The sequence below is a fragment of the Arachis stenosperma genome, chromosome 6, assembly GCF_014773155.1.
Source record: "Arachis stenosperma cultivar V10309 chromosome 6, arast.V10309.gnm1.PFL2, whole genome shotgun sequence".
NCBI classification, from domain to species: Eukaryota; Viridiplantae; Streptophyta; class Magnoliopsida; order Fabales; family Fabaceae; genus Arachis; species Arachis stenosperma.
The window spans coordinates 131274820-131291403 of record NC_080382.1 but is presented as its reverse complement, the minus strand read 5'-3'; the positions used below and the strand labels follow the sequence as shown (position 1 = coordinate 131291403).

At 36.2% G+C, this 16584-nt stretch overlaps 1 protein-coding gene across 1 annotated transcript; it reads left to right on the top strand.

Annotated features, from left to right (window-relative positions):
* The first annotated feature begins 8495 nt into the window (after positions 1 to 8495).
* On the top strand, positions 8496 to 15865 carry LOC130935660 (uncharacterized membrane protein At3g27390-like). Its single transcript, XM_057865509.1, has 10 exons — positions 8496 to 9098; positions 9679 to 9787; positions 9887 to 10082; positions 10173 to 10309; positions 12990 to 13278; positions 13814 to 13920; positions 14013 to 14154; positions 14248 to 14443; positions 14524 to 14764; positions 14863 to 15865. Exons 1-10 carry the CDS (start codon positions 9005 to 9007, stop codon positions 15095 to 15097), a joined length of 1746 nt encoding a protein of 581 aa, XP_057721492.1. The 5' UTR covers positions 8496 to 9004; the 3' UTR covers positions 15098 to 15865.
* The last annotated feature ends 719 nt before the right edge of the window (positions 15866 to 16584 follow it).

The window sequence follows — 16584 nt, the reverse complement described above, 5'->3', positions numbered from 1 at the left end:
AAATCAGGCAGCAGTTACGACTGCAGCTGAGAGTGTGGTACTTATATTTTATCATGGTGGTAAGTTTTCTTTGTCTTTCTTAATTATATTAACTTTGGATATTTTGAATGATTTGATTTTGGTTTTAACAGTCATTTAGAAAAAAAATCAGAGATAGATACTTGCATCGTACACGTAAAGATCTCATGTTTTTTGCTCAAAAATTAAATTTTGGCGAGATAACTGGTGCAGAATTTACAACCACAACCTAACCGGTAAGTGCTGACAAATTCCAATTTGACGGTTTATTTTGTATTGAATTTAGAGTGTTTTGATAACCTTTTGTCACATTTAGCCTATGAATTAGCATGGTTTTGTTATCTCTCCCGTATTGGTGCCTAAGTGTAAAAACATGCTTTTTAAGCCTTATTTTGATGAATTCTAGTTTCTCTTTGGTTCCATAAGATGCCTTGATGTGTTTGCTAGTAATTCCAGGATTGAAATAGGCTAGGCATGGATCAAAGGAAGCAAGGAAGGAAGCATACAAGTGGAGAGAAGCGTAAAAAGTCAAAGAAGCAAAGTCAGCCGTGCACGCGTACGCGCACAAGGCGCCCGCGCGCACATTGCGGAATCGGCCAGGAACGCGCACGCGTACCGTGCGCGCACGCGTCGGTGATCGCACATGACTCCATTAATGCAACACGTGCCTGGCGATTTTGGAAGGCGTTAGCAACCAACTTTGGCGCCAAAATGCATATAAGAGCCAAGGATTGAAGAGGATTGACACACACTCACATCCATAGACTAATTCTTCATCCTTAGATAGATATTTTTAGTTAGTTACATTTGTAGAGAGAGAAACTCCAACTTCTCTCTAGGATTCATCTTCATTTTCTCAATTCTCAACCATTCCTTGGTGAGATCTATTACAACTCTCAATTTACTTTGTTCATGTTGTAGATCCTCTTCTCTAATCTTAATTAGTGTTTGTAATTGTTCAATTCTTATAGATCTTAGGTTTAACTTTGTTATTTTGGATTCTATTGATTCATTGAAGATCTCATTTTTCATTGTTGATTCATTGTTGATTGTTGTTAATCTCTTGTGTTGAATTGCTTTGATTCTAAATCTCTTCTCAATTTTACTATGTCTTTCATTCTTGCCCTCTAAATGTTTGAGAAAATGCCAACTTTAGATATGGAGTAGTATCCCCTCACTTGGCCTAGTGGTTGAGTCATTAGAGACACTTGAATAATGGATGTCAATTGTTGATTAAGAATTGAGGATTGCTAATTGACTTAGAGTGCACTAAAGCTAGACTTTCCTAGGGTAAGACTAGGACTTGTGACTTAAATTAGTTACTTTTACTTGACTTTCCTCTATGATTAGGGGTTAACTGAGTAAAGCAACACTCCTTTGTTATCACAATTGAAGGAAGCTATAGTGATGGAACTTCCAATGTTCAACCTTGGCCAAGGCTTTTAATATTGATTGATTGTTGTTTTCTTTTATTAGCACTTTTATGTCACACTTTTCAAGCCACAAAAGACCACTTAACCAATAACATGCATCCTTGTAGCATTCCTAGGGAAGAACGACTCGGGACTAATACTCTCGGTTATGGATTGTAAAATTACTTTGATAATGGATTTTGCGTCGGTTTAGACTATACTACGATTGATTACTTGATAATTTCTATACCGGCAAAAATTCATTCATCAAGTGCCCCAGGTCATACCAAGTAGTACCTCAAGTGAATGAGGGTCGATCCCTCGAGGATTGATGGATCAAGCAATAATGATTGAGTGATTGGCTTAGTCAAACAAACAGAAAATGATGTTTAGAAAGTTCAATTGCATTAAACAGAAATTTCAGTAAAATAGAAAGCAAGCAGTAAACAAGATGTGAATAATATATGGAGAAACAGTTAAGGCTTAAGAGTTATCTATTTTCCGGATTGACTTTTCTTACTAACTATTTTAATTATGCAAGATTTAATTCATGGCAAACTATATGTGACTAAACCCTAATTCGTTAGACCTTTTTAGTCTCTTCTAACCTTCATCAACCGCAAATTCCTTGGTCACTTAATTCCAATTAGAGGGTGAAGTTCAATTCTAGTTTATATGCCACAGAAATCTTAATTACCCAAATATAAGAGGATTATATGTCACGTATCCCGTTAAGTCCAGATAATTAGAAGTTTAGGAAAAATTGGTTTCAAGCTGTTGTTCAAGTAAAGAGCTTTTCCAAGTTATACAAGAACTCAATTAGAACCAAGGTCATACTTCCGTTTTACCCAGATGCATAAAATAAAGAACGAAAATAATTCTTGAATTATAAATTAGTACATGAATTAAAATAGAAAAATAATAGTATCAATCCATATAATAGACAAAGCTCCTAACCTTAACAGTGGAGGTTTAGTTGCTCATGGTTCGGAGAGAAAACTAGGATTCGTCAAAACTGTAAATTGCAGAATGAGGTCAAAGAGAGGAGAAGAGCCCGAAGGGCTGATTCTTTTCTCTTTTATATCTAATCCTAATTAATGTAAAATATATTTTCTAAAACTAAAATAATATCTTTTCCTAATTATAAATAAAATAAAAATTAAATCAAAACTAATTAACTTTACGCACAGCCTTGTATGAGTGCCTGGGAACCACTGGGGTATTGAGGTCCACGCTGAACTTGGGAAACCTCAAGTTCAGCGTGGAATAAGCAGAGGCTTCCTTGTTAGTTTCCCTTGAATCCACGCTAAACTTGAAAATTCTCAAGTTCAGCGTGGATGAGGCAATGTCTCCTTGAGTGTGTTCCTTGAGTCCACGCTAAACTTGGGAATTCTCAAGTTCAGCGTGGGTGATGTGGAATTCTTCCTTTGTGCAAGGACTCCATGCTGAACTTGGCAAATCTAATCCTAATTAATGTAAAATATTTTTCTAAAACTAAAATAATACATTTTTCTAATTATAAATAAAATAAAAATTAAATCAAAACTAATTAACTTTACGCGCAGCCTTGTATGAGTGCCTGGGGACCACTGTGGTATTGAGGTCCACGCTGAACTTGGGAAACCTCAAGTTCAGCGTGGAATAAGCAGAGGCTTCCTTGTTAGTTTCCCTTGAATCCACGCTAAACTTGAAAATTCTCAAGTTCAGCGTGGATGAGGCAATGTCTCCTTGAGTGTGTTCCTTGAGTCCACGCTGAACTTGGAAATTCTCAAGTTCAGCGTGGGTGATGTGGAATTCTTCCTTTGTGTGAGGACTCCATGCTGAACTTGGCAAATCTCAAGTTTAGCATGGACAAGGCCGAAAGGATTGTATGAAGGATTGGTGTTGGCGCTAAACTTGAAAAATTTTAAGTTCAGCGTGGACTGGACAGCATCACTTCTTCATTCTCTCCATTATCTAACCTTGGCTTAAACTCCGTAAAATTCATCCAATATACGACCTGAAATAAACAGAATTGTACACAACTCAAAATAACATTCATAGTGGCTGAAATGTATTAGATTCTGATTAAATTTAGCAATTCAAGTGCAAATTCACAAGGAAAAGATAAAGAAGATGCTCACGCATCAATAACAAGAATTATTTTTTTTTCCAAAATCTCCATATACCATTTTACACAAAAATTTCTTTTAGCTATGAAATAATAGGTATGGATCATATAGTAGAGATCCCTTATATTTTTTTATTAAAATTTTAACTTTTAGAGTTATAATAATTTTTTATTTTTTGTATAGATAAAGGACATAATCGAGTGTCATACACTAAAGAGATCTATATAAAATCCTTTAAAACCTTAAATTGTTAGTTAAAATATTAAAATTTTATCTTTCTATTAAAAAAAATCTGCATTTGTAAATTCTACAATTAAGCAAAATCCATTGTTAAATAAAGATACAAAAATATATAAATTCGTATATTATTTAACAAATTTGACAAATTTTATTATTAAACAAAGTTAATCTTGTTGGGCAATTTTGTCTTAATAATAAATGTTCAATTTTTCAATGTGACTTATTTTAATTGTTTTTCAAATAGATCTAACCATGGTTCAAGTTAATCCTGGAGTTATTGGAACATACCCTACTCATTGAAGTATGAGTACTTTTTCTAACATAGCCTTTGCTACCGAATCTTTTTGACACTACGAGAGGATTTGGAATCAGAATGTCTATGTTTGGTATCCATCATACCAACACCAACAAAGATATAATGGTCTATTTCTCTATGATGCAAGTAACAGGAATGGTGTTGGGAGAAGCAGCGGCGGCGACGACATTGAAAATTATCTTTACCATTTAAATTTTAACCATAACAATGGTGGAGGCTTTTTTGGTTTTCCATACCACAATAATCCATCTAATAACAGTTATGGCCTCGGAAGATTCTTCTAATAGAATTTTTTGGCGATAATAACAATATAAATGCATTGATCTGTTATAAATTTATATGACTATGTTCTAAATAAAGTTACTATCAATGTGATGATTTTTTATATTATTTGTATTGATCATGGGATTATGTTACTAGCCTATTGGTTCCATTCAATTCAATGTTACTGTCTTATATTCTGTCACTAAAAAATTTTAAGGTTTAATTACTCTGTTGATCCTTATAGTTTTGCGAAATTTTCAATTAGGTCTCTACACTTTTTTCTCTTCAATTGGGTCCCTGTACTAATTTTTTTCCATTGAGTCTGTACACTTTTTTTCTTTTATTTGAGTCCCTACACCAATTTTTTTTGTTGGGTTCCTATACAATTAAGCCATATACTACCAAGAGGGTCCTAATTGAAAAAAAATTATTGCAGGGACCCTATTAAAAAAAATTACAAAGACCTAATTGAAAATTTTATGAAATTATAGGGACCATCAGAACAATTATATAATTGCTAGTAAAGACCACTTTAATAGCCGAAAAAAGCTTATAATTATCATTATAACTTATAGTAACAACGACAAATTTATAATTGTCGCAAAAACATAAATCAAATAAAATATATAGTGGTATTATGTAATTTCCACTAAAAATTTATCAGTAAAAATTATTTTTATTGTAGCAATTGATTAAATCCAAACGAATGAACCAACCACTCGTAAACAAAAATTGTGTCCTATTATATATTATAGAGGTAACTACCAAATCGGTACCCGGAAGATTCTGACGCTGACAAAATGGTACCTGACTTTTGTTATTGACAAAATAGTCCCTAAAATATTTTAAAATTTGACAAGCGTGTCCCCGAGCTCGCCGGAACAAATTTCCGGCAAGCACAATGCTGACATGGCCACCGTATTTTGGTGACCTGGCAAGCCACCTCCCAAACCCTAATTCCTCCTTCCCCAACGCAGACTCCCTTTCGTCTTCCTCCCCATCGCAGCCCACCCCCTACCCAACGCAACCCCCTCCCCCTCCCTCCCATCGCAACCCCCTTTTCTCTTCCTCCCCATCGCAGCCCCCTAACGCACACTCTCCCTTCCCTTTTCTCTTTCCTTTTCCTCCCCATCGCAACCCACCCCCTACCCAACGCAACCCCCTCCCCCTCCCTCCCATCGCAACCCCCTTTTCTCTTCCTCCCCATCGCAGCCCCCTAACGCACACTCTTCCTTTCCTTTTTCTCTCCATCGCAGCCCCCTTTCTTCTTCCTCTCATCGCATATCATATAAAGACACAGATAGAAAAAGAAAAAAAAATTCAGTTACAAACCCCCCAAATTTCTTTTCTTTTGATCATACATCCAGATTCACAATGACCAACACATTCACAATAACCGCAAAAAACAGCAGAGGAAGAGAAGGATATCAATTGCTATAATAAGTAAAACCAAGGAAATCACGAAGACAAAATTATAGATGAACATCAAAAGCGTGACCCAGAGGTAAGTGATGAACAAAACGCTTGAAGACTTTGGAGATTGCGAAGACGGTGGAGAAAAAGGAGACATCTTTGTTGGTGTAGAGGGAAGCGATGGTGAAGACGACGGCGGTGATGGAGAGGAGAGAGAAGGCGAAGAGGAAGAGAAGGTAGCAGAACTGGATTGTGAGGAGAAGAGTCCATTCATGGTTAGCCTGGAAAGAGTCCTGATAAGGGTTCTGAAACTGAGTGAGAAATGGGTGTGTGAAGAGTGAGTGTGCGAGGATTGTGAATCAGAGAGGAAAAATTAGGGTTAGGGTTATGAGGTAGAACGTCTTGCAGCTCCTCTAGTGCTAGATCCATTATTCCTTCTTCTTCTTCTTTTTCTTCTTCTTCTTCTCAAATTCTCGTTTTGGTTTGTGAATGCTGTGAAGGGATGTGATTTTGAGGTATCAGATTTTTGTTCTTCTTCATTGCAGAAATGAGATGAGATGAGATGATATGAGAGGGAGGGAGAGGGAAGAGGGCTGCGATGGGGAGGAAGAGAAAAGGGGGTTGCGATGGGAGGGAGGGGGAGGGGGTTGCGTTGGGTAGGGGGTGGGCTGCGATGGGGAGGAAGACGAAAGGGAGTCTGCGTTGGGGAAGGAGGAATTAGGGTTTGGGAGGTGGCTTGCCAGGTCACCAAAATACGGTGGCCATGTCAGCATTGTGCTTGCCGGAAATTTGTTCCGGCGAGCTCGGGGACACGCTTGTCAAATTTTAAAATCTTTTAGGGACTATTTTGTCAATAACAAAAGTCAGGTACCATTTTGTCAGCGCCAGAATCTTCCGGGTACCGATTTGGTAGTTACCTCTATATTATATGTATGTGATAAAGAGATTGTTTCTATATAAGAAATTATGCACTATAATAAAGTCTTAACTTTGTTTCATTAAATAGGTCAAATAATTACAGTGGGTAGAGTTAATAATTAAAAATCATCATCATTATCATTATTGTCGTTGTCATTGTTATTGTTCAACCACACATTATTAAAATGTAAAATATTAGAATAAAAAGAATATATGAAGTTGGTGAACTAGTTCCAACTCCCATTGAAACAACTCCCTCCTCCAATGGAAATTCCAAATCCACTCTAACCCATCCCAAAACCCACAATCCCCTATCACAGATCCTTGTTGGTTTGAAATAGAGAAGAGCCTTGGAAAATGCACTTTCAGAGGACTACCCTGGACCCAGTTATCTTTCCAAAATAGTGTCCTTCGTCCATCACCAACTTCCATTGCCAGCCAACTAATAACTTTTTCTTTTACCTGCTATGCTTTTATATCCAACTGGCAGATCTCTTTTCAGGGGCCACTCTTCACCGGTAAAGTCTTACTAGAAAGCTTAACCTTGGGATCCAAATTGTTACACGAACAGATAATCTTCTTCCATAATGGACAATCTTTCTTCGAAAACCGCCACCACCACTTAAACAGCAGTGCTGTGTTCCTGAGCACTACATCCCCGACCCCAACCCCCCACCCTTTTTAGGTGCCTGAACCACTTCTTACTTTACTAGAGGTATACCATTGTTACCATCCTCCTTACACCACAGGAACCTCCTCTGTAAGGCAATCAACTTGTAAGCCACCGCCTTCGACATCTTGTATAGGCTAAGGTAGTATACCAGTAGGCTATTCAACACCAATTTAATAAGAACTAGCTTGCCTGCTTTGTTTAGAACCTTCGCTTTCCATAAACTGAGCTTCTCTTCCACCTTATCTATGACCAGTTTTCAAGTCTTCACCAAACGCGAGTTTGCTCCTAGAGAAATCCCGAGATACCTGACAGGTAAAACAGCTTGCTTGCACTCTAGGAGGCCACACACATGCTCCACCTACTCCTGCTCACAGTTAACTGAGATCAGATTCGACTTATCAAAGTTGATGCTCAAACCCAACATCAGCTCAAAACAGTGCAACAACCTCTTATAATTCACAATTGTCTCTGTCTCTGGAGGACAAAACAAGATAGTGTCATCCGCGAATTAGAAATGTGACAGTTCAATGTGATCTCTCCCAACTAGTAACGAATTAATACGCCCATTTCTTACAACTTCTCCCAGCATCCTGTGCTACAGATCCACCACAAGAACAAACAAAAGAGGAGACAGTGGATCTCCTTGTCTTAGGCCCCTCTCCATCTTAAACGACTTGGATGGAGAACTATTCACTAGGACTTACATAGTGGCCGTACTAATACACTCCTTCATCCAACCCCTCAATCTTTGCCCGAATCCCATCTTTTGTAACACAATATCCACAAAGCTCTATCTGACTCTATCATATGATTTCTGAAAATCTAGTTTTATAAAACAAGAATTAAAACATTTTTTGTTGAACATTTTAAAATTTCTAAGATCTTATGTATATATTTATTATTCTATTTATTATAAAATTACTTATTAATATTGTCGACAGTTTTAAGTTTATTAACATTTTTTTATATTATCTTTTATATTTTTCATTTTATTATAATTTTATATATATTTACTTAATTATTACTTGATCAAACAATTTGACCAATAATCTGACAGTTGAACCTCCAATCTAAATATCTAATAAATTTAACTTTTAAAATTTTAACAAATGGCTCACACGTGACTGGAAATTCCAGACAGCGCAACTCCGTTCTTTTTCTTCAACTCTTTGCTTTCGCTCTAAGCACAAAAAGAATAATAATTATGGTTTTTTTTCTTTTAATAAGTCCCTGAAGCAATGGCTAGGAGTTCGTTATGAGGATTAGGCTAAGCATATTATGAGATACTGATTCCTACAATAAGTTTTCTGTTCATATTCCTCTTGTACTTTTCAGGTCCAAACCGCTATTTCCAGAGTACCAGAATAACTACAATAATAGTATAATAATACCACTCCTTTGTGCACCCTTCAAGTTATAATAAAGATTGCAGATTCAACTACACGCCTGTTGTTCTATCTTTACTGCAAAAGAGTGGTTTCTTGATTCTCGGTTTTCAGTTTTCAACTTCTTTTACTGCCACTGAAGGGAAATAGTTCGGAGTTTTGGATTTCCTTTTAGCAGAGTTGAATAACAAATTAGCAAGATGAGGGCCAGTTTGTGAGTGTTCCGGTTTTTTCTTTTCGAGATCTGGGTTAAAATGGAACCTCCTACGGGATTCTGTGCTACTTTGTGGAGCTTCATTCGGTTTCTTCCTTTCTTCATTGGGCTTTTGCTTCTTGGCACCATCAAAGGTGAATCAGTCTTATCACACTTGTTCTTGTCTTCTTACTTTTTTATTTTTAATAGGTTATGTTTGTTCCCTTAATCCCTTTTGTCTTTTTGTTTTATGACAAATTGTTATTAAATTAATGGGAATCAAGCATAATACTGTGAATGAGCACAAGAGATAATTGAATAGAAACACATTGTTTTACTAGAAGAGTAATTTCGTCATAGTAGAAGTGAAATTAGGGGTTCAAATCTTAATCTTAGTAAAAGACTAAGAATAATGATTGACAAACGTGTATCTAATGTTTCTGGATCAAATTATTTAATATTTCAGGGTTAGTTTTTACATTCTCTGTTGAGCAAAGCTAAGGAATCTTAATCGAGTTTAATTTCTATGTAGTGTTACATTGACGTCCTGTTAAGTGCTGCCATGAATGCAAAAGTAGTTTTGTTTTTATATCTTAACATCTTGTTTGCTTGATTCATTCCACAAGTAACTGAATGTGCAAAAAGCTACTTCCATGATGTATTAGGAAAGAATCGAGTGAAGAATATGATTGTAAGTTGTAAGCCTTACTTACCAATGCTTGAACTGAACTTCAGGAATCCTTCTCTGCCCATTGATATGTCTACTAATGACAGTTGGGAACTCTGCTATCATTCTTGGACTCTGGCCAGCACATCTTGTTTGGACATATTACTGTGTTGTGAGGTGCTTTTCTTGGTTGCCACTTTTTCAAACTCTTTCCATTGATATACCTATTATATGTAATTTTAATAATTTTCTGATACTGATTTCCCTGATGGACAGTGCTAAACAATTAGGGGCTGTTCTGAAGCTTGTTATTTGTATATCTGTGCTACCGGTGCTGCTTATTTCATGGCCAATTGTTGGAATTGTTGGAAGTTTTGTAGCTGGAACAGCCTATGGATTTCTTTCACCAATATTCGCTACCTTTGAAGCTGTAGATGAAGGAAAAGAGGACAAACTTTTCCATTGTTTTGTTGTATGTTTTGTCCTTTCCCTGTAAAAGCTGTTTTGTTGTGAAGACTGTGATCTTGTTATCAATTATGAATACTTCATGCTACATTCCCAGGATGGTACGTGGAGCACTATTACAAGAAGTTGCATGGTTGTCAAGGATGTAAAAGATGTTTGTTTCCATTCTTATTTCTCGGTTATGGACGACCTACAACAAAAGGGACCACCAGATGTAAAATACTATGAGATCAGGTTTGGTCATTGTATCCACTCTGTATCTGTTTACATTTTTGTTATTATGTCTCATGTTATTCATTGTACTTCTATACACATCTGAATCCTGCTCTTGGCTGCATGATGAATGTAAGACATCTTTTGCATTTAACTAGTATATTTAATGTAATGACTACTAGTATTTGGTATTCAGCTTAATCTAGCCTAGAGGTAGCCCTTTCCATGGCACCGACAACCAGGTTCTTATACCATTGTTAAGTATCTAAGGAATTGTTAAGTATCTAAGGAAAGTGGGAAACCACACCTTAAAAGCTAGCTGTTAAGGGGGAAGAACTACTCTCTTTAAATACAACATCAAGCATCCCGTACTACCCGATGTGATACTTTGCACAGCCCATAATACTCAAATCCCTAACTCTTGAAGGGAGATTTTGCTTGTAGGCTGCTCTTAAAACTTCCCAGTATCTTATATTTTCAAATTTAGTATTGTTTGGGACTTGGGTATTATGGGGTTCCCAAAGTCCCACATCAAGTACTATGGGATGCTTAATGTTGTATTTAAGAGTGGTCTATCCCTTTTAAAGGCTAGTTTTTAAGGTGTGGTCCCCACTTTCCTTAGATTCTTAGTAAGGGTATCATAGCTAGGTATAGATCACACTTTACCCTTTAAAGTGAAATCCAAAATTTAGAGGATCCAAATCCCCCTAGGCCAATGTTGATAAAATGAAGCCACCATGGACGTCGTCTCTCGCCAGTGTCTTCTTAGGTAGCGTTTGTTTTGAGGTACTGAGACAGAGACTAGAAAACTAAGATTCAGTATCATGTTTGTAGCGTTTGTTTTGAGGTACTGAGACAGAATATTTCAGTACTTTCAAAAAGTAGTTTGTTGGTTGAGAAATTGGTACTAAATTTTCTGTTTTTGTCTCTAAAATTTCAGTATTTCAGTACTTTCAAAAAGTAGGGACACAGAGGGCTAAAATTTTTAGAGATTGAGACTGAAATTTTAATAACATTTTATACCTAAAATACCCTCCTTTCAGTTAATTAATTCCAATTTTACCCTTTGTGTAAATTAAATTAGAGTTTCGTTCTTGTTTCAAGTTCAGTCTCCCACTTTGCACCAAATAGAATACTGAGATTTATTTCAATCTCTGTCTTTTAGTCTCTGTCTCTCAGTCTCTGTCTCTCCACCAAACACTACTTTAGGGACTTAGGGACTTGTGGTATTAAGGGACGCCCAAAATCCTATGCTTGATATTGAATTTAGGAAGAGTGGTTCTTCCTCCTTAATAGCTAGATTTTAAGGTGTAATTCCCACTTTTCTTACGTACTTAAAAATGAAAATAGAGTGGGACCAGCTGATGTAACAAATAGGACAGCTGGAAAAGTTAGCGGGAACAGCCTGAGTGAGGGATGAATTCTCTTATAAGAGAGAGGATTGTAAATGTATATTCTCCAATGCTACCTTGTTCTCTACCTCAGTATTTGGTCTTTAAATTAATTCATCAAAGACTTGGAAGAGCATCACCTTAATATCTTCGAGCTCCTCTGTTTCTCATCCACTCTCGCTTCTATAATTCTTCCTACATTTCCTATTCTTACTCTGTTGTTACTGCCTAGTCTTACATGTAGATATAAGCAAATGGTGTCCAATAGGTATAAGAATATGTGTAAAATAGACGTAGGATTAGAAAGAATGCCAATGTAGTGCTTTTCCTCTTGCTGTATGTATATTTCTCCATAAACTGTTTGAAAAATGAAAGAATAACACTTCAAATATTTGAGGTACCCACAATCCCCTCCTAGTTTGGTTCTATTCCAACTCCCTGAGATGTTCCTCTCACTATCTGTTCCAGTACCCTTTATAATTCCCAGCTCCTCTGGTCACAGAATTCTCTCTCACTTGCCAGCTGGATAGGCTAGTTACAGAACCCATCCTAGCCTATGATTCATTCAGCTACAATTGAGTCCCCTTGTTATTATAGTTGGATAAGTTCCTAACAGCATACAAGTTGATTTTGAGTTAAAAAGATGCTGTAAATTAAATTTAAAACCAACTAAAATTGCTTTCACTTGATCCTCGAAAGGAACAACTACCTTATCCACTATCTTGTTCTTGAAATATACGTTATCCCTTATCCACTATCTACCTTGAAAAGACACAGTAGTTTGCCCTTAGTTTAGCTGCATTGGTCTGGTGATATTTTAATGTGGATCATTTGCATGCCAAAATTATAACAAAGCTGCAGCAAATTTTCAAAGAAGATACCCACATAGGACATGGTTCGCAAATGACAGATTTTGGTTGTAGGATACCTTCTGTTTCAGTTGAAGTTTCAATAAGCAAGAAAAAACCAAAGTATTGAAACTTTTACAGCCAAAATTATTCTTTCAATTAATTATTACCATTTTTACCCAACATGGCAAACATTCTCCACTATTCTTTGCATTTTTTATGTTAGTCATATGTTTAGTGTATGATATATTTTACATGAGGTTATTCGAGGATACCAGATTTAACATGAGCTTTTTGACCATCCCTCTTCAAAAGCAAATAAGTTATCTGTATTGGTGGATTCTAGGCACTTATTAAAGCATAACAAACTTGTGAATTCTATTGAAAACAGGTAGAACGAATCTATTATTGTTCCACACAGACTAGTATGTATTCTTTATTTTGAAATTTCATGTTGTGCAGGCTGCTTTATCTTCCTGGTGCTGCAGTAGCTGCAGCTATTGGAATCATAGTTGATGTGCCAGTTATATCATTTGTTGCTCTATGCAAAGGCCCTTTCATGCTTATTAAGGGTTGGCACCGATTGTTTCATGACCTCGTTGGCCGTGAAGGTCCTTTTTTGGAGACAATATGTGTACCTTTTGCTGGCCTTGCTATCCTTCTATGGCCGTTGGCAGTTGCTGGGGCAGTTCTGGCATCCATGATGGCAAGTTTCTTTCTTGGTGCATATGCAGGTGTTATTGCTTATCAGGTGAATGTTCATATCCACTTCCTGTGTACTATAGGCATAAACAATTATGTTATACTTGAGTCAAAATTACAACTTTGTTGCAATTTAGTGGACCATGGTAAACTTATCTAGTTGGTTTCGGACTGATAAACTAGTGTTGTGATTGTACGGTAAAACTAAACTGTGGAAGCAAAAATTGTGGATTGGAAGGCATAGCATTTGTTGTTTTATACATCACAGCGTCCAATTTTGAGACTGTATTGTTCCCCTTCCCTTATATAGTACATGATAAAAATAACTTGCAAACCCAAAATGCTTAAATATGTTAGCTATGGCGGGTTATCTTTTGTACCCATCACATGATAAAAACAAAACTAACATAGCAATATTTTAAACCTTGGTGCAATGAAGCTTTACAAATTCCTTCCAAAATTGTACCTTTATGGTGATAATGCCTAGTGAAACATCCTCAAGGCATACATAAAAATTAAAAATCATCATAAAGTTTCATTTATGTTGAGATGAAGTACATTCATTTTGTTCTTTGAAAAAACAGGAGTCTTCTTTCGTGTTGGGCCTTCGATTCATCATTGCAGCTATGGCCCTTTATGATGAATACAGCAATGATATTCTTGACATGCCAGAAGGATCCTGCTTTCCTAGGTTTTATTCCACTCCCCTTCTATTTGTCAATGTGACTAGCTTGCTAAAGCTCTTGTCTTGAGTTTTTCCACAAGTGATACTTGATTTGATAGGCCTCAATATCGGAAAATGGTTGACTCATCAAAGAGAACTGCACATTCAAATTCCTTCTCAAGATACAGCGGCTCCTTACGAAGGGCGCCTTCTCGTTCATCATCAATAAAAAATAATATTGTTGAGTTGAAATCACTTGAGGTACGCTTTGTATTATTTCATATCCCTTCCAACAATGCACAAATTAAATATTCCTGTTTGAGAGTCTCTACTAATGAATCGTTGTGTGTGTAGCTGTTGGATGGCTTATTTAAGGAATGTCGCCATGTTGGAGAAAAATTGATTTCCGAAGGTCTAATAACACCTAAAGACATTGAAGAAGCTAAGACTAGTAAAGGGAGTCGAGTTATAAGTATCGGTTTACCTGCATATTGCCTTCTCCAGGGGCTGTTGCGCTCTGCAAAAGCTAATGCCACGGGTATATTGATAAGTAAGTGGAAATCAGAACTTATGCGAAGATTATTTTGTTATAACCAAGTTGAAGAAATTTTGTTTGCTTCCTCATTGTAGATGATAGTACCGAACTGACTACCACAAACAGACCAAGGGAGAAATTTTTTGAATGGTTTCTTAATCCTCTTTTGATAATTAAAGAACAAATCAGAGCAGAACAACTTTCTCCCCCAGAAGAGGATTACCTATGCAAACTAGTACTTCTGAGTGGGGATTCAGAGAGGTTGAAAAATTCCAGTACTGCTCCAGCCCCTGAATCTGAGGTCAAACGTGCTGAGCTTGATGCATTGGCTAGAAGGTACTTATCACGCAAAAGATCAGTTACTTTTATTTTCCTGATGATCCATTAAACAAGGCTTTGTTTATTTGTTTCTTTTTCTTTTTTCACATATTTAGACTTCAAGGGATCACGAAATCTATGACAAGGTTTCCAACCTACAAGCGCCGCTTCGATGATCTTGTAAAACAATTGTCGGATGACTTTGCTGAGAAGCATGGAGTGAAAACAATGACCAGATCAAAGAGCGCATTTGCTCGGATGGTTAGCTTCAAATCCTTAAAGGGACCAAGAAATATTGGTTCCAATCAAGGTTCGGAAGATGTAAAAGATGTAGAAATAGAAGGCCCTTGATTGAGAATTCCATGCTATTATCATCAACCCAAAGAAACAAATTAGGTTATTGCTCACTTTAGTCCCTGTAGGTACATCAGTACATGATTGTATTATTTTGGTTCCTGTAGGATTTAACGAGTCAAGATAGTTCTGTTAGATAGCAAACATGAGTGAAGTTAGTTCCATTAAAGGACTGATTTAAATCATGTTTGTTCCACAATTACTATTTTGATTCATTAAAATCTATAGAAACCAAATGATTCACACGTGTATTCGTAGAGACCAAAGTGAACACAAACTCAAAGAAACAAAATATCATGCCGCAGGTGTACTGGAGTCTTCAACTCCATTTTGGTAGAAGACTGAAGTGTAATTGATACACTTGTTCATGTTACTGAAACGTATGTCAGCATGAGTGATGATGCTTTCATATTGAAAAAATGAAAAGTATAGGAATGTACCAATTGATTGATAATGTATTCATGTTTTTTTAGACCATATGGCTGTGATCCAAAAGTCAATGTATAACAGTTTTGTAGCATATGTTGTCGCTAGTAGGATAATGCAAACTGAATCACACGAGTCCCTTTAGCAGCGTAATCATTTTTCATTATGTCTGCCCATGAACTGCTTGCGGTGAAAGCTAAGGGAGCGTTCTATAATAGTTTTTTCCTTTTCTTTCTTCTCCTTTATTTATTTATTTATTTATTTTTTGTGGACTGGTATGTTCCAGTTGTGTTACATTGTTTCTAGCTCATGCTTGGAAATTTTTTATTTTTTTCATAAGTCGATGCAGCCATTCTTCAATGTGTATGTTGTGTATGTTTATAGGGTTTTGATTTCCAAGTAAATAATAATAATAATAATAATAATAATAATAATAATAATAATAATAATAATAATAATGATGATGATGATGATGATTTTTGAATTAATTTTACAGGGGAAAAAAAGAAAACTACCATCACATCATACATGGTCTTTAAATATATAGTTCACTGATAAATTCACATCATTAGTTTTAGAATATTTGGTTTCTATTCCTTACCATATCTTCATTTTCTTTCTTAAGTGATGGGAGAATAAGATTCTTAGGCACAGTGAGATCTTTGAAGATATCAAGGTTATTCTTTGATATTTTAATCATGACAAGTGTACTACTCAAGGATAACGAGTTTTGGCAGCATATTTAAACAACGGTATGCTTTACAAGTTCATTAAGCAATAAAACAAAAAAATGCGCCTCTCCACATACGTTGTATACACGCGCTATATAAGATCCCGCGTATATCTAACTACCAAAATTAAAAGATTCGTTTTCGTTATTTTGAGATTTGGTTGTTCTTCTTCTCGCGCCTCTTCCCTCCTTCTTCTTCTCCATCGTTCTTTTCCTCTCCTTTTCTCACTGGTATGTTCTTCGTTTACGTTACTTTCTTCTCTTTCTGTGCAACTCGAGCTTTGTTTTCTATTTTGATTTGTTGTTTTCTGAAATCAAAGTTTGAACT

Bases quoted from the DNA above. Each gene is read 5' to 3' on its own strand.
- LOC130935660 (XM_057865509.1), top strand. From the start codon at position 9,005: ATGGAACCTCCTACGGGATTCTGTGCTACTTTGTGGAGCTTCATTCGG. The intron at 9,788-9,886 runs GTGCTTTTCTTG...CCTGATGGACAG, and splicing joins ACATATTACTGTGTTGTGAG to TGCTAAACAATTAGGGGCTG. The intron at 14,444-14,523 runs GTAAGTGGAAAT...TCCTCATTGTAG, and splicing joins TGCCACGGGTATATTGATAA to ATGATAGTACCGAACTGACT.